The sequence below is a fragment of the Somniosus microcephalus genome, chromosome 10, assembly GCF_052327205.1.
Source record: "Somniosus microcephalus isolate GS21.2 chromosome 10, FLI_Smic_1.0, whole genome shotgun sequence".
NCBI lineage: Eukaryota > Metazoa > Chordata > Chondrichthyes > Squaliformes > Somniosidae > Somniosus > Somniosus microcephalus.
This window is the reverse complement of record NC_140996.1, coordinates 218285754-218303350: the sequence shown is the minus strand read 5'-3', so window position 1 is coordinate 218303350 and position 17597 is coordinate 218285754. Positions and strand designations below refer to the sequence as shown.

The following is a 17597-nucleotide window of genomic DNA, read 5'->3' as shown; positions in this document are numbered from 1 at the left end:
TCGGGTCTCAATGACGTAATCGGGCCACAACGTGCATAGATAAAGAAGGACCCTGTTGGCTCCGGGCGTGAGTCCTTGCTGCCTGCTCAGGAGAGCATGTTAAAACTGCAGATGGTGCGATCGTGGCGGGTTTCGGGCAGGTAAGAGCCGGAGCAATTCTAACTGCCCAGCCGCCAGGTTTCTGCTGAGCGAGTAGAGTAAAAAAATCGCTGCCAAGCATAAATTGGTGACATGATTCTATTAGGATATTACAACAGCTGCTAGATATTGAATACTTACTTCCTTTTGGATGCCATCGCGCTGCATTCAAAGCACTTCCACAGTAATGAAAGAGGAACTCATGCACGGAACCCTGTACATCACCCTCCATTAGTGGCATCAAGTCTCGTCCGTCTATCACCCTAATAAGATGCAAGTAACAGGCAGCGTTTTATATTCCCAGTTGTTGAAAAGTGAATGGCATCATTCCCTGTGCACTTGAATCACATTCCTTGCGTGGAACCATAATACCAATAATTGTGATTGCCCTCGCTGACTAAATATTGCATTCACACGAGAAGGCTACAACTTGTGCGACTGGTTTGGGGGAATTTTAAGCCCAAGAAAACAAGTGGGATTGGGAATAACAACAGAAAATGCTGGAAAAACTCACCAGGCCAGGCAACATCCGTGGAGAGAAATTAGAGTCGACGTTTCGGGTCTAACCCTTTTTCAAAAAGTGGGATTGGGGTTGGGTGGGAGGTTAAAGTAATACAAATGTGAATCCCGACCCCAACCCGCCTCCAACCTGCCCACTTCTGGGTTTAACAGAGGCAGGATGTGGAGCGGGCAGCCCACCTGCTACCAGGAGGCGGGTTGGCACTTTAAGCATTATAATGAGGCTGTAAGCCTCTGCTTTAACCTGCTGTGTAGATTCAACTGGGATCCCAGGCCTCGGGATTTCCGACAGCTGCAACGAGGCGAGGACAGCCTCGGGGGGAGGCAATTCTTGTGGACCGGGAGGAGCAGGCGTGCTTCCTCCGGGCTCCCCCCCCACAAGCTCACCCACCATCAGCCCCCACTCCCATACAAACCACCCCACCCCCTGGGTCGGGGATCGGGCAACCCCTCAAGATTGGGGATCAGACACCCCCTGGGTTCGAGGATTGGACCTATCTGGAGCTGCGGCCTCTTCTCCAGCATTCCCCGGCCAACTGGGAGCCGGTCTGTGAATCGGGCTGACCTCCGGGCGGGGAACCTGTCCGTGACGTCACATGCACACGGTGGAGTAAAATTCCATAGCGTGCGGGAATTCCTGCACTCTACAGGCCCCGGCCCCCGATGGGTCAAAAGCTTAAAATTCCAGCCAAAGTCCCCAAAAAGTGCACCATTTTCAAAGTGCTTTGACAAAACCATCTACAAATTATATTTTCAAACCGCCAGGCACATATCCATGTAAATCTTCACCCACCTCTTCTCGACTCCTTTCAAGCCAATCTTTTGAGACTCCACCTTATAGACCAAATCAAAAGCTACGGTATATTATAACTGAATCCCCTTCCTTGTTTATTGTTAATAGGGGGAATTCAACCCAAACTCAGCTGAATTGCAGATCAATAACTCCACTGCAAAGTGCCAGTATAGTTGCTACTTGCATTGTGTTCACCTACAAGAGGGCTACTGCAATCCTGGCTGGAGCATTCGGAGTTTCTCTGCGGCACAGGCTGAGCAGTTGGAAGATGCAAAACTGAACACGAGCACGGGCAGGAGAGTGTAATTACAGCGTGACAAGTCTACATAGGTAGTTTTCATTACACATGTTGACATAGAAAACTTAGAATGGAAAAGTTGACAAGCGTGACAAAAAAAAGTGATGACAGGAAGTAAGGTTTTCTAGACAGGAAGTGCATGCAGATGGAAGGATTTGAATGTATATATTATAGGCTCTTTACCTATCCTGTGGCAGCGAAGCACCTGCTAGGTTGACAATAGTTGGGTAAATGTCCATAAGGCTGGTTGGCTCATCAATTTTCTTGTTGGAAGGCAACACTCCCGGCCACCTGAATATCCCAGGGACACGAATGCCACCTTCCCAACCAGCCAATCCCTTTTTACCTACAAAACAGAAAAGCACCAGAATATGTCTTTTATTTGCTTATTACATTTGGTATCAATAATTTAATTTCCTTTCTCCTGTTTTACTCCCCTCTTTTGGCCTCTCCTTTCCTTCTTACTGGCAAGATGCATTCACACAAGCCCTCCTGTACTTTGGCCAGGTGGGCATTTTGCATCTGGGAAGTCAAGACATTATCGGGAAGACAATACACGGTGGGAGCATGACAGAGAAATCCAATCCGATCATCCACATGTCACTGTAGATCGAACAGGAGTGAAAAATCCCTGTTAAATCCTTGGAGTATTGTGTCCAATTCTGGGCACCACACTTTAGGAAGGATTTCAAGGCCTTGGAGAGGGTGCAGAGGAGATTTACTAGAATGATATCAGGGATGAGGGACTTCAGTTCTGCGAGAGACTAGAGCAGAGAAGGCTAAGAGGAGATTTGATAGAGGTGTTCAAAGTCATGAAGGGTTTTGATAGAGTAAATAAGGAGAAATTGTTTCCAGTGGCAAAAGGGTCAGTAACCAGAGAACACAGATTTAAGGTGATTGGCAAAAGAACCAGCATTGAGATTAGCCAATTTGTTGATACTAGCTTATGTCTGGTCTTTCAGATAATCAGGATCGACTGCAAACCAATATGGTGGGAATATTGTATTTAATCAGAGTTTAAGATGGAATGCTTACCTTCAGCACCTGTCGCTGAAGGTAAGCATGCAGGTACAGCAGGCGGTTAAGAAGGCAAATGGTATGTTGGCTGTCGTAGCGAGTGTAATGATATCAGCAAATAGAGATGGTATTTGCCTGTTCGATTATGATGCCTTAATAGCATGTTTGTATGTATTGATTGCTTGTGCCTGACCAGCAGAGGGCATGTGACCGAGAGAAGCAAGGCAGTTAGTTTAGTTTCAGTTTCGTTCTAGATGCATCACTAGCATAATGGTGTCTCCTGAATGCTGTATAAAGAGTTGAACAGACTTTAGATTAAAACTCATTGGCCTAGAAATTCAGTGCCCTTAGCGCCGATTTTGCGGCGCTAGAGGGCCTAGCGCTGCAATTGGCGCCGGCGCCTAAATTGCCTGGGGCCCTTCCGCCGCGGTAGACCGGTAGCGCTGCGCCGGCACCGATGACGTCATCGGTGTGCGCAGCGTCCCGGTTGCCATGCCGACGGGCCCCAGCGCCGAAATTCAGTTGCGGCCGCCTCGCCCGTGGCAGCCGCAACTAAGACTCTGGCAACAGAGTCCAACATGTTTTTGCGCCGGCGCATTAAAGGCCCCGCGGCGGCCGGCCGCTTTCCCGCCGGCCGCCTGGCCGCAGCTCCCTCCCCGGACTTTCCCCCCCCACCCCCCCCCGGAACAGAAGCAAGCCCGGCACTTGTCCGAGGTGCCGGGCTCATTTTTAAAAAGATTTTCGCGGGCCGCGGCCGGGTGCAGGCAGCTCCTCCTTAAGGGAAGGAGGAGGCCTGCACTTCCCGAACCTGCCGCACCGCAGCGGGCGCCGCAGCGCCGGAATAGCGCCGAAATTCAGCGCGTTGCGCCAGTTTTCAGGCGCAAACAGCTCTCAGCAGCGCCGGCAGCCGTTTGGGCGCAGAACTATTGAATTTTGGGCCCGACCAGCGCGACTTAGCTCCGGCACTAACTTCCGGCGCTAAAGCCCTGGCTGCGCCAGAACTCAATTTCTAGGCCATTCTCTTTCATAAATGTCTCATCATTGAACCCACAAAGAAATCAATACAGCGAGAGGGTTCAAGTACAGGAACAAGGATGTCTTGTACAGAGCCTTGGTGAGACCACATCTTGAGTATTGTGTGCAGTTTTGGTCGCCTTTTCTGAGAAAGGATGTTCTTGCCATGGAGGGAGTGCAGCGAAGATTCACCAGGCTGATACCTGGAATGACAGGAATGACATATGAGGAGAGATTGGGTCGATTGGGCTTATACTCACTGGAGTTTAGAAGAATGAAAGGGAATCTCATTCAAACTTATAAAATTCTAACAGGACTAGACAGACTAGATGCAGGAAGGATGTTCCCGATGGCCGGGGAGTCCAGAACCAGAGGTCACAGTCTAAGGGTAAGGGGTAAGCCATTTAGGACAGAGATGAGGAGGAACTTTTTCACCCAGAGAGTGGTGAACCTGTGGAATTCTCTACCACAGAAGGCAGTGGAGGTCAATTCATTAAATATATTCAAGAAGGAGTTAGATATATTTCTTAAGGCTAAAGGGATCAAGGGATATGGGGAGAAGGCAGGGACAGGGTACTGAATTTGGATGATCAGCCATGATCTCATTGAATGGCGGAGCAGGCTCGAGGGACCGAATGGCCTACTCCTGCTCCTATCTTCTATGTTTGTAACACACTAGATATACAGCAAAAACATACGACCATCACAAGCAGCCAGTACCGGTCCCGATCGGACTGTCAGCTGGCGTGCACGATCAGTTCTCCAGCTTGCGGCCTTTCTCCCTCTCGTCTAGAACCTCCAAGAATGGGTTGAGTCTGCTCCTGGAGGAGTGTTAGACCAGCCCCACTCTTGTATGGCTCTCTCTTCCACCGTCTGTGCTAAGGGCTTTTCAGGTCTTTCTCGTTTACCCTTTTTTAGGGGTGGGGTGATGTAAAATATGGGCAGGGCCATTTAACCTATAAAGGCTCTTCCTAAACCAACGTGCCCAATGGCATGTCGAGTTCTTTTTGTCAATTTCGAGATAAAGATCCTCTCTCCAGGAGGGGTCTTTGTTGTATCCGTGTGTTAATGGAGACACGGAATGCAGGAGTTGGTTTAACAGGTGTTTACTGTACAAAGTCTGGAGGTGAACTAAAAGATACAAGACACTATACAGGCTTATATAGCCCGAGTGGCCACTACCGGCATTACAGTACACAGGTGCTCTTAAAGGCACATACACCACAATTCCTCCCCTTCTAGACAACCAGTACATAATATTTTTAAGTAATCATCAATTAACATGTTTACAAGAACAATAATCTACACATTTGCTGCAGTTAATCAATTATAAGTCAGTCTCTCTGGAGGCTTCCTGACTCGGTCCGGATAACGCCTCGGTGGTGTAGTCGTTTTCGGTGGTGTAGTAGGTTCTTTTGACAAGGTCGATTCGGCTTGAATGCCAGTGTCGGGTTCATCTGGATCCAGTATCACCAGATCGGAGGTAGATACTATGGGTATCTCTGCTTCATCATTAGGCGTATAGAGTTGTGGTGTAGGTTGTCCCTTTTCGGATGACTCTATGATCTGGTCAGCATGGCGCCTTATTATGCTTTCTCCAATGTCCACGGTATACATCAGCGGTCCTAGTCGTGTGCAAATAGTTCCAGGCTGCCATTTCTCGGTACGGTAGACCCGGGCCAAAACTTGTTGACCTATCTGGAAGGTTCTAGTTGGCCTTTCATTCATGCCTTGAAATTGCCGGTTCTCTACGTCCCTTCTGATGTTTGGCTTGATCAAATCCAGCCGGCATCTTAGTCTTCTATTGAAAAACATCATGGCGGGAGTTTGGTTTGTAACCACATGAGTTGCATTCCTGTATGCAAACAAGAAGTTATCTACCTTATGCTGTATTTTTATGTCTTCATTACCCATGGCCTTTATGGCCTTCTTGAAGGTCTGGACAAACCTTTCAGCCAATCCATTGGTGGCGGGATGGTATGGGGCGGACGTGTAGTGCTTAACCCCATTGTTTTTTAAGAACTTCCTGAATTCTTCGGACACAAATTGCGGTCCATTATCAGAACAGATCTGTTCAGGCAGCCCATTCCTGGCAAATATGGTCCTTAATACTGTGATGGTTTTTCCGTGGTGGTGGAGGACATCTTTATTACCTCCGGCCACTTGGAGTGTGCATCAACCGCGATTAAGAACATTGAGTCCATAAATGGACCAGCAAAGTCGATGTGTACCCTTTGCCATGGAGATGAGGGCCACTCCCATGGATGTAGAGGGGCTTGTGGTGGGGCGTTTTGGACCTTCTGGCATCCTAGACAGCCCTTGGTCATTTCTTCGATGTCTCCATCAACACCTGGCCACCACACAAACGCTCTGGCTAGGTTCTTCATTTTCACTCCACCCAGATGCCCCTCGTGAAGCTCCTTTAGCACTTTATCCTGGAGTTTGGGTGGAATCACCACTCTGGATCCACACATCAAAGTTCCTCGGCACACTGACAGCTGTTCTCTTCTTTGCGAGAATGCTGGCAACAGTGGTTCACCATGTGCTGGCCATCCCTTCACCATTAAATCGTAGACTCGTGAGAGAGTCGAGTCATTTCTCGTTTCCTTTTCAATGGTAGAATTTGTTACTGGTAGACATTCCACTATGGTTGAGGGGAACATCTCCACTGGGTCCACTGTAGGTGCCTCTTCTACCATTGGCAACGGTAGACGCGATAAACCGTCAGCATTTCCATGCTGTTTTGATCCTTTGTATTCTATGTCATATTGGTGTGCCCCTAGGAAAAGGGACCACCTCTGTAGCCTTTGCGCTGTCATAATGGGAACGCCCTTTTTAGGGTTGAATATGGAGACGAGGGGTTGATGGTCAGTCAACAAGGTAAATTTTTGTCCGTGTAGGTAATGGTTGAATTTCTTCACTCCCCATATCAGGCTGAGTGCTTCCCTGTCGATCTGGGCATAGTTACGCTCAGCTGAGTTCAATGAGCGTGACGCAAAAGCTATCGGCCGCTCCGAGCCATCAGGGAACCTATGCGATAATACCGCTCCTACGCCATAAGGGGATGCATCGCACGCCAGTCTGATTGGCAGTGATGGGTTGTAATGAGCCAAAACTTCCTTGGACGTGATCAAGCCTTTGCATTTATGGAAGGCACGTTTACAGTCTTCGCTCCATTTCCAAATTACTCCCGTTTGTAGCAGTTCGTTAAGAGGGTGCAGAACAGTTGACTAGTTCGGTAAAAATGTATGATAGTCATTTGTACCTTTCTGTACTTTTCCTTATTGATTTTTTTCTGTCAGTGGATTTTTTGTTTCCAGTTCGGCATACCCGTGCAATGTGTCCCATCTTTCCGCATTGCCTGCATGCTTTGCCCTTGAACCAGCAGTCCCTCTGGTCATGGGTGGATCTGCCGCAGCGATAACATCTCTCGAAACCGTGTCATTTCATGGGTGCCGAAGTCCTGTGGTTTTTGCTGTATCTCTGCAGCTCCTCTTGCTGCTGCTTTGTATGATACAGCTACACTGAAAGCCTTGTCCAGTGTTAAATCTTTCTCAGAAAGTAGCCTTTTCTGTGTTCCTTCATTTAGGAGACCGCAGACGAATTTGTCTCAAAGAGAATCTGCCAGTCCTGCCCCGAATTGGCAGTGCTTTGACAGCTTCCTTAATTCGGTGAGGTAATCAGCGTTACTTTCATTCTTGTGCTGATTCCTCCTGAAGAATTTGAATCGTTCCACTATCAGCAGCGGTGTTGGGTTTAAGTGCTCCTGTAGGGTATCAACAATCTCCTTAAAATTCTTGTCCATCGGTTTGGCTGGAGTGATTAAGTTTCGTAACAGCCCGTATGTCCTTGCGCCCATTAGATTTAGAAGTACCGATGCCTTTTTATCATCCTCTATTTCATTTGCTGTGCAATATGCCTCCACTCTTTCCACATATGTGGTCCAATCCTCTAGATCACTATCGAAAGCAGTAATATTGCCAGTCTTAGGCATCCTGAAAATGAAAAATGGCACCTCCCGTGCTTTCCTTTCTTCCCTGCCGAGAAAAAATGGCGCCTCCAGCGCTTTCCCGCCGCTGCCGCTGCTGACAACGCTGTTCTCCGCGGTTTTTATTTATACAGATATTTTTAATAGTTGGAGACTCATTCCCGTCGGACTCTCTGGGACTTTTCCCTCCCTCTGCTTGGTCCGAACGCCGACCTGCTTTGCAGCGCTGGCCGTCTCCCGAGTGCTCCACCCTCTGTCTGTTTGCCTCCGCCTTCGCTGCTCGGCCCCACTGCCCAGGAAGGATTATTGCAGTACCTGCCACCAGCCCGGCTAGCTGGTGAAACCACAGTTTTTTCCTTTTTTTTTCTTCGACTTTCATCTGAGGAATCGATCTCCTTGAGGTGCTGCCGAATTGCAGGTAAGTCCGTTTCCAATTCGTCACCACTGTTGTATCCATGTGTTAATGGAGACACGGAATGCAGGAGTTGGTTTAACAGGTGTTTACTGAACAAAGTCTGGAGGTGAACTAAAAGATACAAGACACTATACAGGCTTATATAGCCCGAGTGGCCACTACCGGCATTACAGTACACAGGGGCTCTTAAAGGCACATACACCACAGTCTTCACAATCATTACACTTGCTTTATTGTTTATACGTTTTGAAAGCCGACCCATCGGAATTTCCCTTTTCTCCCTTGTCCCTATCCTCCCTAGTTTGGAGTCAGACAGGCCATTCTTGGCCATCAGATGTTGGTAACTGCTTGTTATCAGCTATTTATGTTCATGCTGTTCATGCAGCTTTAGCTATGCAAAACTATTTCATTCCATGATCAAACTATTGTACCATGGAATGAATCATTAAATTCCCAAAGATATTTTCTATTCTATTCTCATACATTGCTTAACTGACGCATTTCAAAGCAGTTTGGTTAAACAAAGTCAAAATTCTAACTTACATTATAATATGGTTATTAGCAGTAATGGAAGAAACATAGGCGTTGGGCCTCTGTTGGCCAAATCAAAGATACAGTCAACAATCTTTCTAGCACACACACACAGCAGACAGCTAGTCTGGAAACAAGGTCACCGTTACGGTGCAGAATGTTATAACATCCACAGAGAATCAAAACACAAGCAGATTCTAAGCATCTATCCAGTTATTCTAATCCTAGTCTGAAGAGTCTTTTTGTCTCAAGTTCTAATACAATCATCTAAGCACAGTATTATTCGCATAACCCCATATATTTTGGATACCCTAATTTCTAACACCAGAGGCGACATGAGGAAACTTTTTTTTAACGCAGCGAGTTGTTGTGATCTGGAATGCGCTGCCTGAAAGGGCGGTGGAAGCTGATTCAATAGTAACTTTCAAAAGGGAATTGGATAAATACTTGAAAAGAAAAAAAATTGCAGGGCTACGGGGAAAGAGCGGGGGAGTGGGACTAATTGGATCGCTTGTTCAAAGAGCCAGCACAGGAACAACGGGCCAAATGCCCCCCTTCTGTACTGTAGGATTCTATGGTTCGATGAAATTTCCTCCCTAGTCAGGACATGGAGACAAACAGTAGACCTCCACTGCTGCCCCAGCTACCCCAGCACAAGCCAGAGATCAAGCAAGGAGTCTCTTCTTCTTCTTCTTCTTAGGCAGTCCCTCGAAACCGAGGATGACTTGCTTCCACACTAAAAATGAGTTCTCAGGTGACTGATGAGTCCAATGTGGGACCTACAGTCTCTGTCACAGGTGGGGCAGACGATGGTTGAAGGGGCGGTCTTCCTCATATGCTTAGTGCCACACCATCCAGCGAATGTATCTACTGTGCCATCAGCAAGTGCTTGAATCAACTGTTAAGTTAGCATACAACAAGACGGACAATCTTATATCTCATTTTAATACCTATCCGCTAAGTGGCTACAACCTTGAAAACTGTACTTTGACATAATAATAGTCTTACAGGATTTAAGATATAAACTAAACAAGGTTAAGACGTACAGACTTGGTGGGATTTAGCTTCCTTCTTGGAGAACTACACATTTATCCTTCATATTTCCATTTATGCTTCTGAATACCAAGTCTATATGCAGCTCCAGCTTAATAACAACCTACATTCATATGGTGCCTTTCAGCTAATGAAATGTCCCAGGGCATGTTACAAGGAAGAGTGGTGGACACTCTGCAGAAGTAGGGGAGAAACATTATGGGAAGCGAATGAAGGCGTGGTCAGAGCGGAAAACTGAAGGAGGATTTTGACGGTGGGGAGAAAGGCGGTGAGGCGAGAAGATTTAGGAAAAAATGAGTGCAGAGGCAGGGCAGCTACACATTAATTGAATTCCAGTTTATAATATTGAGGGCATTCTCAAAGGGGCATTCAGTGCCACATGGATACAATCAACGGTACCCTGTACCTGGGGTGGAGCTGCTCTCTAATAAAATGTGACTGCTGGCTCCCTCTGTTTGGCAGGCTCCACTGAGATCATGATGAGTTGAGATGCCTGCCTGAGCATCATCTCAGTTACCTTTGTAATACAGGAAACTCTCGATATACCGGCACCTAAATAACCGGAAATCTCTGTTAACCGGCAAAATTCAGGAGTAGGTTCAGGTAAGTTTTACTTCATATTAATGGCCGTTCCTGGATCTGTGGCTGTGTAACCGGGGTTCCTGCACTTGTTGCTAAGCAACAGTGATGCTTGGTCTGTGGCCAGGGCTCCTGCACCTGTTGCTAAGCAACAGGGAAGCCTGGATTTGTTGCTGTGTACGGGACTCTCGTACCTTTTACTATACCTCTCTGTAATCCGGACTTTCTGATAAACCGGCACCACGCCGGTCCCGTCGGTGCCGGATAAAAAAGAGTTTCCTGTACAGTGGTGCATATCTGACTGACTGATGTGACGGAGGTCACCTGGAGTAGCTTGGAAGGACCCAATTGCCTGAAAATTCACCGCTGTGGTCACTTGTACAGCCCCCGTTATCCTTGTGGATGCGTGCTGCAAGTCTTCGCCCATAAGCTAACATAACTCCCCAATACGATAGCAAAATACTGCGGATGCTGGAAATCTGAAATAACAACAGAAAATGCTGGCAGCACTCAGCAGGCCAATCAGCATCCGTGGAGAGAGAAACAGAGTTAACGTTTCAGGTCTGGGACCCTCTATCTGAACTGGAAAAAGCTGGAGATGTAACAGATATTAAGCAGGTGCAGAAACGGGGTGGGGGGGCGGTTTAGGAGGGGAGGAAGGAATTGAAAGAACATACTGAACATACTGTACTTTTGTAAGAGGCAGGAAAGATAAAATGTTGCAAATGGGAATGGCAAAAATCATACAGCATGAAAAATGGGGGCAGGGATTATTATCTGAAATTGTTGAACTCGATGTTGAGTCCGGAAGACTGTAAAGTGCCTAATCGAAAGAGGAGGTGCTGTTCCTCGAGCTTACATTGAGCTTCATTGGAACAATGTAATAGGCCAAGGACATCGAGCATTATTGCACCCCCTTTAAAATTGTACCATTTAGTGTGTATGGTCTCTCCTCATTCTTGTAACCAAAATTTATCACATTCTACCCCTCAAATAATAGCGGTTTGGGCAAGGAAAATCCAGGCTTACATTCTTACGAGGAAAATTAATTACAAAAATAGTTATTGATGGAGTTCATATTAAAAACGACAATAAGTTTAACATGGGCTATTTTACTCCAGAATGTACTTACCTCTGTGTATTCCATTCCAGCTGCCCCCATGATCCGAGGTGAAGTATATAAGGGTTTTATTGGCTAGACCAGCATTATTGATGGAGTTTACAACCTGACCTGGAAGTAGCATAAAAAGAACATTAGGAACGATAGGCTCTCAATAACTGGTGAAAGACCCTGAACGTTTTCACTACATTACAACAGTGACTACACTCCAAAAGTACTTCATTGGCTGTAAAGCGCTTTGGGACATCCTGAGGCCGTGAAAAGCGCTATATAAATGCCAAGTTCTTTCTTTTTCTTTTAAACCTCTGCCACAGATTCATTGGTTTGTTCGGGCACATCCTTATTCTGGTTGCTGTTCCAAGATGGATCAGTCAACAGCTCCTTTAGTTCAGACAGGAATAAAAAAAATTGACCCATTCACATCTATTATAGAACATTATCGGGGTGAAATTGGGTGGCGCTCCATTTGGGATGCTAACGTCGCCGGGGTATTAATTTTAGCGCCCCAAAAATTTAGCGCCCTCCGCCGGAAATTCAGTAGTAGCGCCTCAAGTAGGAAGTGGAGCACTAATGGAAGCACTCCACCTCCTTCTTTGGGCGCTACTACTGAAGATCGCGGCACGACCTGCAACAGCGCCACGCAAGGGGAGTGCCGGGCTGAGCGATCGTGGCCGGCACCCCAAGGAAAAAAAGTTAAAGGGGGCAGGTGCTGGCAGTCGGCCAAAATAAAAATGGCCGCCTGATACCTGCCCTTTCAAATATCGCCGCCGTCGCTGCAAAAACGCCCCCGATCCTGTCGGACATATTGCCCAGCAGTAGGTCAAGGGGGTGTGAGGGAAGTTTGCAACCGGGGCGGAAGGGGGGCGCTGCATCATCATTGGCGGCGCGGCGCCGCGGGGCGCTACTGGCTACCGCCGCTGCTAACCTCCCGCTGAATTTTGCGGGAGGCGTTAGCAGCACCGCGCACGGGCGCTAGGGGATTTGCGCCCCATTAGCGCCCCCGGGGGCAGTAACAAGAGGCGCAAATCAACCCAATTTCTTCCCCCTATCAGTTTTGATCTCACTTAGCTAAACAGATTTTGTCGCTTTGCTGTTTGCAGGCTCTTGCTGCGCCCAAGATTGATATTGCACTTGCTTTCATAATAAAAAAAGCATCTGATGAAGGGGCATCGACCTGAAACGTTAACTCTGTTTCTCTCTCTCCACAGATGCTGCCTGGCCTGCTGAGCGTTTCCAGCATTTTCTGTTTTTATTTCATAATAAAGCACTCACTTCAAAGTAGTTTACTGAATGCGAAGCCTTGTTCTGATATTACAAAGTGTAACAGACGCCAGCGAAAACAATAGCAGCAAAAGGCAAAGTACGACACGGTAATGATTAAGAACAAAAACTTGCATATACTGTCTATACAGCGCCTTTAATGTAGAAAACAAAATGTCCCGATGCGCTTCACAGATCTGTAATCAGACGTCAAGCTGAAAAAAGAAATATTAGGAAAAGGGTGACCAAAAGCCTGGTCAAAGCCACGGGGTTTTAAAGAGGGTCCTGATGAAGGAGAGGGAGATGGGGAGCAACGTTCCTTTTGAGCTGCGCAGCGTTCCAGGGAACCCACACAGCTGGCTAGCCGGCTTTTCAACGGAAAAACCATGTTATTTCAAATGGCCCACTCAGCCTCTTAAAGGGTCCGCGCGACGCCAAAAAAAGTTAGAGGGAACATTGGTGGGGAGGTGAACTGAATGCTGGGAAATGAAAGGGACTAAAACTAATTAAAACCAAGAAGTCTTATATAATCAAATACATTCCTTACTAGTGATGGAAGGCCAACTTTGAGGATCTCATTGAAGCATACATGAGAGGGGATCTCATTGAAGCATACATGAGAGGGGATCTCTTTGAAGCATACATGAGAGGGGATCTCTTTGAAGCATACAAAATTATTACAGGGCTTGATAGGGTGGATGCTGGGAGAATGTTTCCCTTGGCTGGGGAGTCTAGAACCAGGGGCCACAGCCTCAGGATAAAGGGTAGGACATTCAAGACTGAGATGAGAAGAAATTTCTTCACACAGAGGGTGGTGAATCTTTGGAATTCTCTACCTCAGAGGACTGTGGAGGCTCAGTCATTGGGTATATTCAAAACAGAAGTCGATAGATTTCTGACTAGTAAGGGCATCAATGGATATGGCGATAGGGCCGGTGAATGGAGTTGAGGCAGAAGATCAGCCATGATCTCATTGAATGGCGGAGCAGGCTCGAGGGGCCGAATGGCCTACTTCTGCTCCTATTTCTTATGTTCATATGTTCTTATGTTATGATACATGCCTTATGTGGAACTGTGTAAGAGAAAGATTGAGGAGCTAGAGAGTAAATGTATGATCTGCCATACTTAGGTACCCATGCACCATTAACGTGGCAATCTTAAAGGGCATTTACATTACTGTTTGAAGTGACTGACACCAAAAGAGGTTGAGCACTTCTGACAAACGTGTCACTCAGATTGGTCAATTGAATGGAAAGGGATTTTGCTTTAAAATTAAGGCGTATAAGAGGGCATTTCTCAGTGAGTTCTCTTTATTCTCTTCCATCCTCTTTAGTTCCCTTCTGTTTCTTGTAGTCTTTACCTAAGGCAGAAGGGTTCCTCTAAAAGAGCCAAAGTGTATCCAGGACAAAAAGAGGAATGTGTAAAGGTACAGGTTTGCTCGAGAGCAAGGAAGGTGAGATTTAAGCCAGCCACTTCAGATACAGTTACTCGTGCGCAAGTGGGTGTTAGCCTAGAGCTGAGGATTCGAGAGGAACAGATAACCCCGCCACAGAAGAAGGCCCATCCACCCGATGCCCCAGAAGCTCCCAGCCTCGGCCCAGGGGGAGGCTAAGATCAGCTCAGCCACACAGCTCCTAAGGACAAGGTTGTAGACGTTCTGGAAACATTGCTAACCACCATGGACTCTAATCTATCCAATAGACCAGCGATTTAATGCTGTTAACTTGTCAGCTAACTAAGCTAATTTATAGAAATCTCAAACACTGATCTTGACCAATGCACCCTGTAATTTTTATTTTGGTGTCACATGACCCCTTTAAGGGCCATTCAAAATATCCCATGTGTGGTTTTTGCATTGAAAAGCCAGCAAGCTGGCTGCGCGGGTTCCCTGGAGCGGTGCACAGACACAAAGCTTACAGGGAACATTGATCTTGACTACAGTTTGATAAACAATGATCCAGTTATTGCTGAATTACAATGGTGCCATTGAACTGCCTTTAAAGCCTCTGTTATTTAAATTGCTAGGTCGCCCTATCTACAACTATTTATACCAACCAATCATTTGCACACTCAGTGCTTCAGTGTTGCTGATTATTCAGCCAGAACCCCAGTCAAAGAGGACCCCAAAGAGGCGAGTTCCTTTTCATTTTGGTTGGACTGGGAGGAGCAGGAGTGTTCCTACAAACACAGGTTGAGCCACTGTTGCTATGGCTCCTCCCCACACCCCCACCCCACAGCCCAACTCCCCCACCCCAACACCCCATCCCCCGTCCCAACACCCCATCCCCCCCACACCCCATCCCCCCACACCCCATCCCCCCACCCCAACACCCCATCCCCCGCCCCCACACCCCATCTGCCCCCCCAGCTCAAGACCCCATCCCCCCCACACCCCATCCGCCCCCCCACCCCCACACCCCAGCACCCATCCCAACACCCCATCCCCCCACCCCAACACCCCATCCCGCCCACACCCCATCCCCCCACCCAAACACCCCATTCCCCCCCACCCCAACACCCATCTCCCCAACACCCCATCCCCCCCACCCCAACACCCCATCCCCCCACCCCAACACCCCATCCCCCCACAACCCCGCCACCCCCACCCAAACACCCCATCCCCCCCACCCAAACACCCCATCCCCCCACAACCCATCCGCCCCCCCACCCAAACACCCCATCCCCCCCACCCAAACACCCCATCCCCCCACACCCCATCCGCCCCCACACCCAAACACCCCATCCCCCCCACCCAAACACCCCATCCCCCCACACCCCATACCTCATCCGCCCCCCCACCCAAACACCCCATCCCCACAACCCAACACCCCACCCCCCCCACCCCAACACCCCATCCCCCCCACCCCAACACCCCATCCCCCCACAACCCATCCGCCCCCCCACCCAAACACCCCATCCGCCCCCGCACCCAAACACCCCACCCACCCCCCACCCCAACACCCCATCCCCCCACACCCCATCCGCCCCCCCACCCCAACACCCCATCCCCCACCCCCACACCCCCCCACCATCCCATCTCATCCACAGATCCTGATCTGGCAATTACCCTCTCATTATCCCTCAAACTACTTACCTACATGCCAATCCATCTCCTCCACATTGTCTCCATAAGAACCATGCTTACTCTTCCCAATAAATGCCTCAGTTGTAAAGAAGGGAGTATGGACATGCAGCAACGACACGAAGAGGAGAAACGGTTTCTCCTGGTTTCTAAAATTTGAAATATATAATTGTGTTAGAATGCCTTGCGTAATATGTTTTAAAAAAAAGAACTAACCCAAGATACAAATTCGACAGTTAAATCATTTGACTGGCAAATGTAATTTCATGTTATGCTGAACCTTTACAAAGCACTGGTTAGGCCACAACTGGACTATTGCGTCCAGTTCTGGTCACCACACTTTAGGAAGGATGTGAAGGCCCTTGAGAGGGTGCAGAGGAGATTTACCAGAATGGTTCTGGGGATGGGGGATCTTAGCTACAAGGACAGGTTGGAGAAGCTGGATTTGTTTTCATTAGAGCAAAGGAGGTGATTTGCTAAGAGGTGTACAAGGTTTTGACGGGTTTGGATAGGCTAGATGGGGAAAGGCTGTTCCCACTAGTTGATGGTACAAGGATTAGGGGGCACAGATTTAAGGTTTTGGGCACGAGATACAGGAGGGACGTGAGGAAAAACTTTTTTACGCAGCGAGTGGTGAGGACCTGGAATTCGCTACCGACGGAAGTGGTGGAAGCGGAGACACTCAATGTTTTCAAGGGGAGACTGGATAGGCACTTAGAACATAAGAACATAAGAAGTAGGAGCAGGAGTAGGCCATACGGCCCCTCGGGCCTGCTCTGCCATTCAATAGGATCATGGTTGATCCGAACCTAGACTCACGTCCACTTCCCTGCCCGCTCCCCGTAACCCCTAATTCCCTTATCAGCTAGGAAACTGCCTATCTCCGTTTTAAATTTATTTAATGTCGCAGCTTCCACAGCTCCCTGAGGTAGCAAATTCCATAGATTTACTACCCTCTGAGTGAAGAAGTTTCTCCTCATCTCAGTTTTGAAAGGGCAGCCCCTTATTCTAAGATTATGCCCCCTAGTTCTAGTCTCACCCATCAGTGGAAACATCCTCACCGCATCCACCTGATCAAGCCCCCTCACAATCTTATATGTTTCGATAAGATCGCCTCTCATTCTTCTGAATTCCAATGAGTAGAGGCCCAACCTACTCAACCTTTCGTCATACGTCAACCCCTTCATCCCAGGAATCAACCTAGTGAACCTTCTCTGCACTGCCTCCAATACAAGTATATCTTTTCTTAAATATGGAAACCAAAACTGTACGCAGTATTCCAGGTGTGGCCTCGCCAGTACCCTGTATAACTGAAGCAAGACTTCCTGCTTTTATACTCCATCCCCCTTGCAATAAAAGCCAAGATTCCATTGGCCTTCCTGATCACCTGCTGTACCTGCATACTAACCTTCTGTGTTTCATGCACCAGGACCCCCAGATCCCTTTGTACTGTAGCACTTTGCAGTTTCTCTCCATTTAGATAATAACTTGCACTTTGATTTTTTCTGACAAAGTGCATAACCTCACACTTTCCAACATTATATTCCATCTGCCAAATTTCTGCCCACTCACTTAGCCTGTCTATGTCCTTTTGCAGGTTTTTTATGTCCTCCTCACTCACTGCTTTCCCTCCCATCTTTGTATCGTCGGCAAACTTGGATATGTTGCACTTGGTCCCTTCCTCCAAATCGTTAATATAGATTGTAAAGAGTTGGGGTCCCAGCACTGACCCCTGCTGAACACCACTAGTTACTGATTGCCAACCCGAGAATGAACCATTTATCCCAACT

General features: G+C 47.8%; 1 protein-coding gene across 1 annotated transcript in view; it reads right to left on the bottom strand.

Annotated features, from left to right (window-relative positions):
- LOC147112105 (arylsulfatase D-like) overlaps positions 1–17597 on the bottom strand; it is a 39366-nt gene that overhangs the window by 7242 nt on the left and 14527 nt on the right. Inside the window, exons 6-9 of the mRNA XM_085999653.1 lie at positions 15820–15956; positions 11478–11576; positions 1932–2094; positions 280–401 (exon numbers count right to left, since the gene is read on the bottom strand). Of these exons, the coding sequence (XP_085855779.1) occupies positions 280–401; positions 1932–2094; positions 11478–11576; positions 15820–15956 (521 nt within the window). The remainder of the gene's footprint in view (positions 1–279; positions 402–1931; positions 2095–11477; positions 11577–15819; positions 15957–17597) is intronic.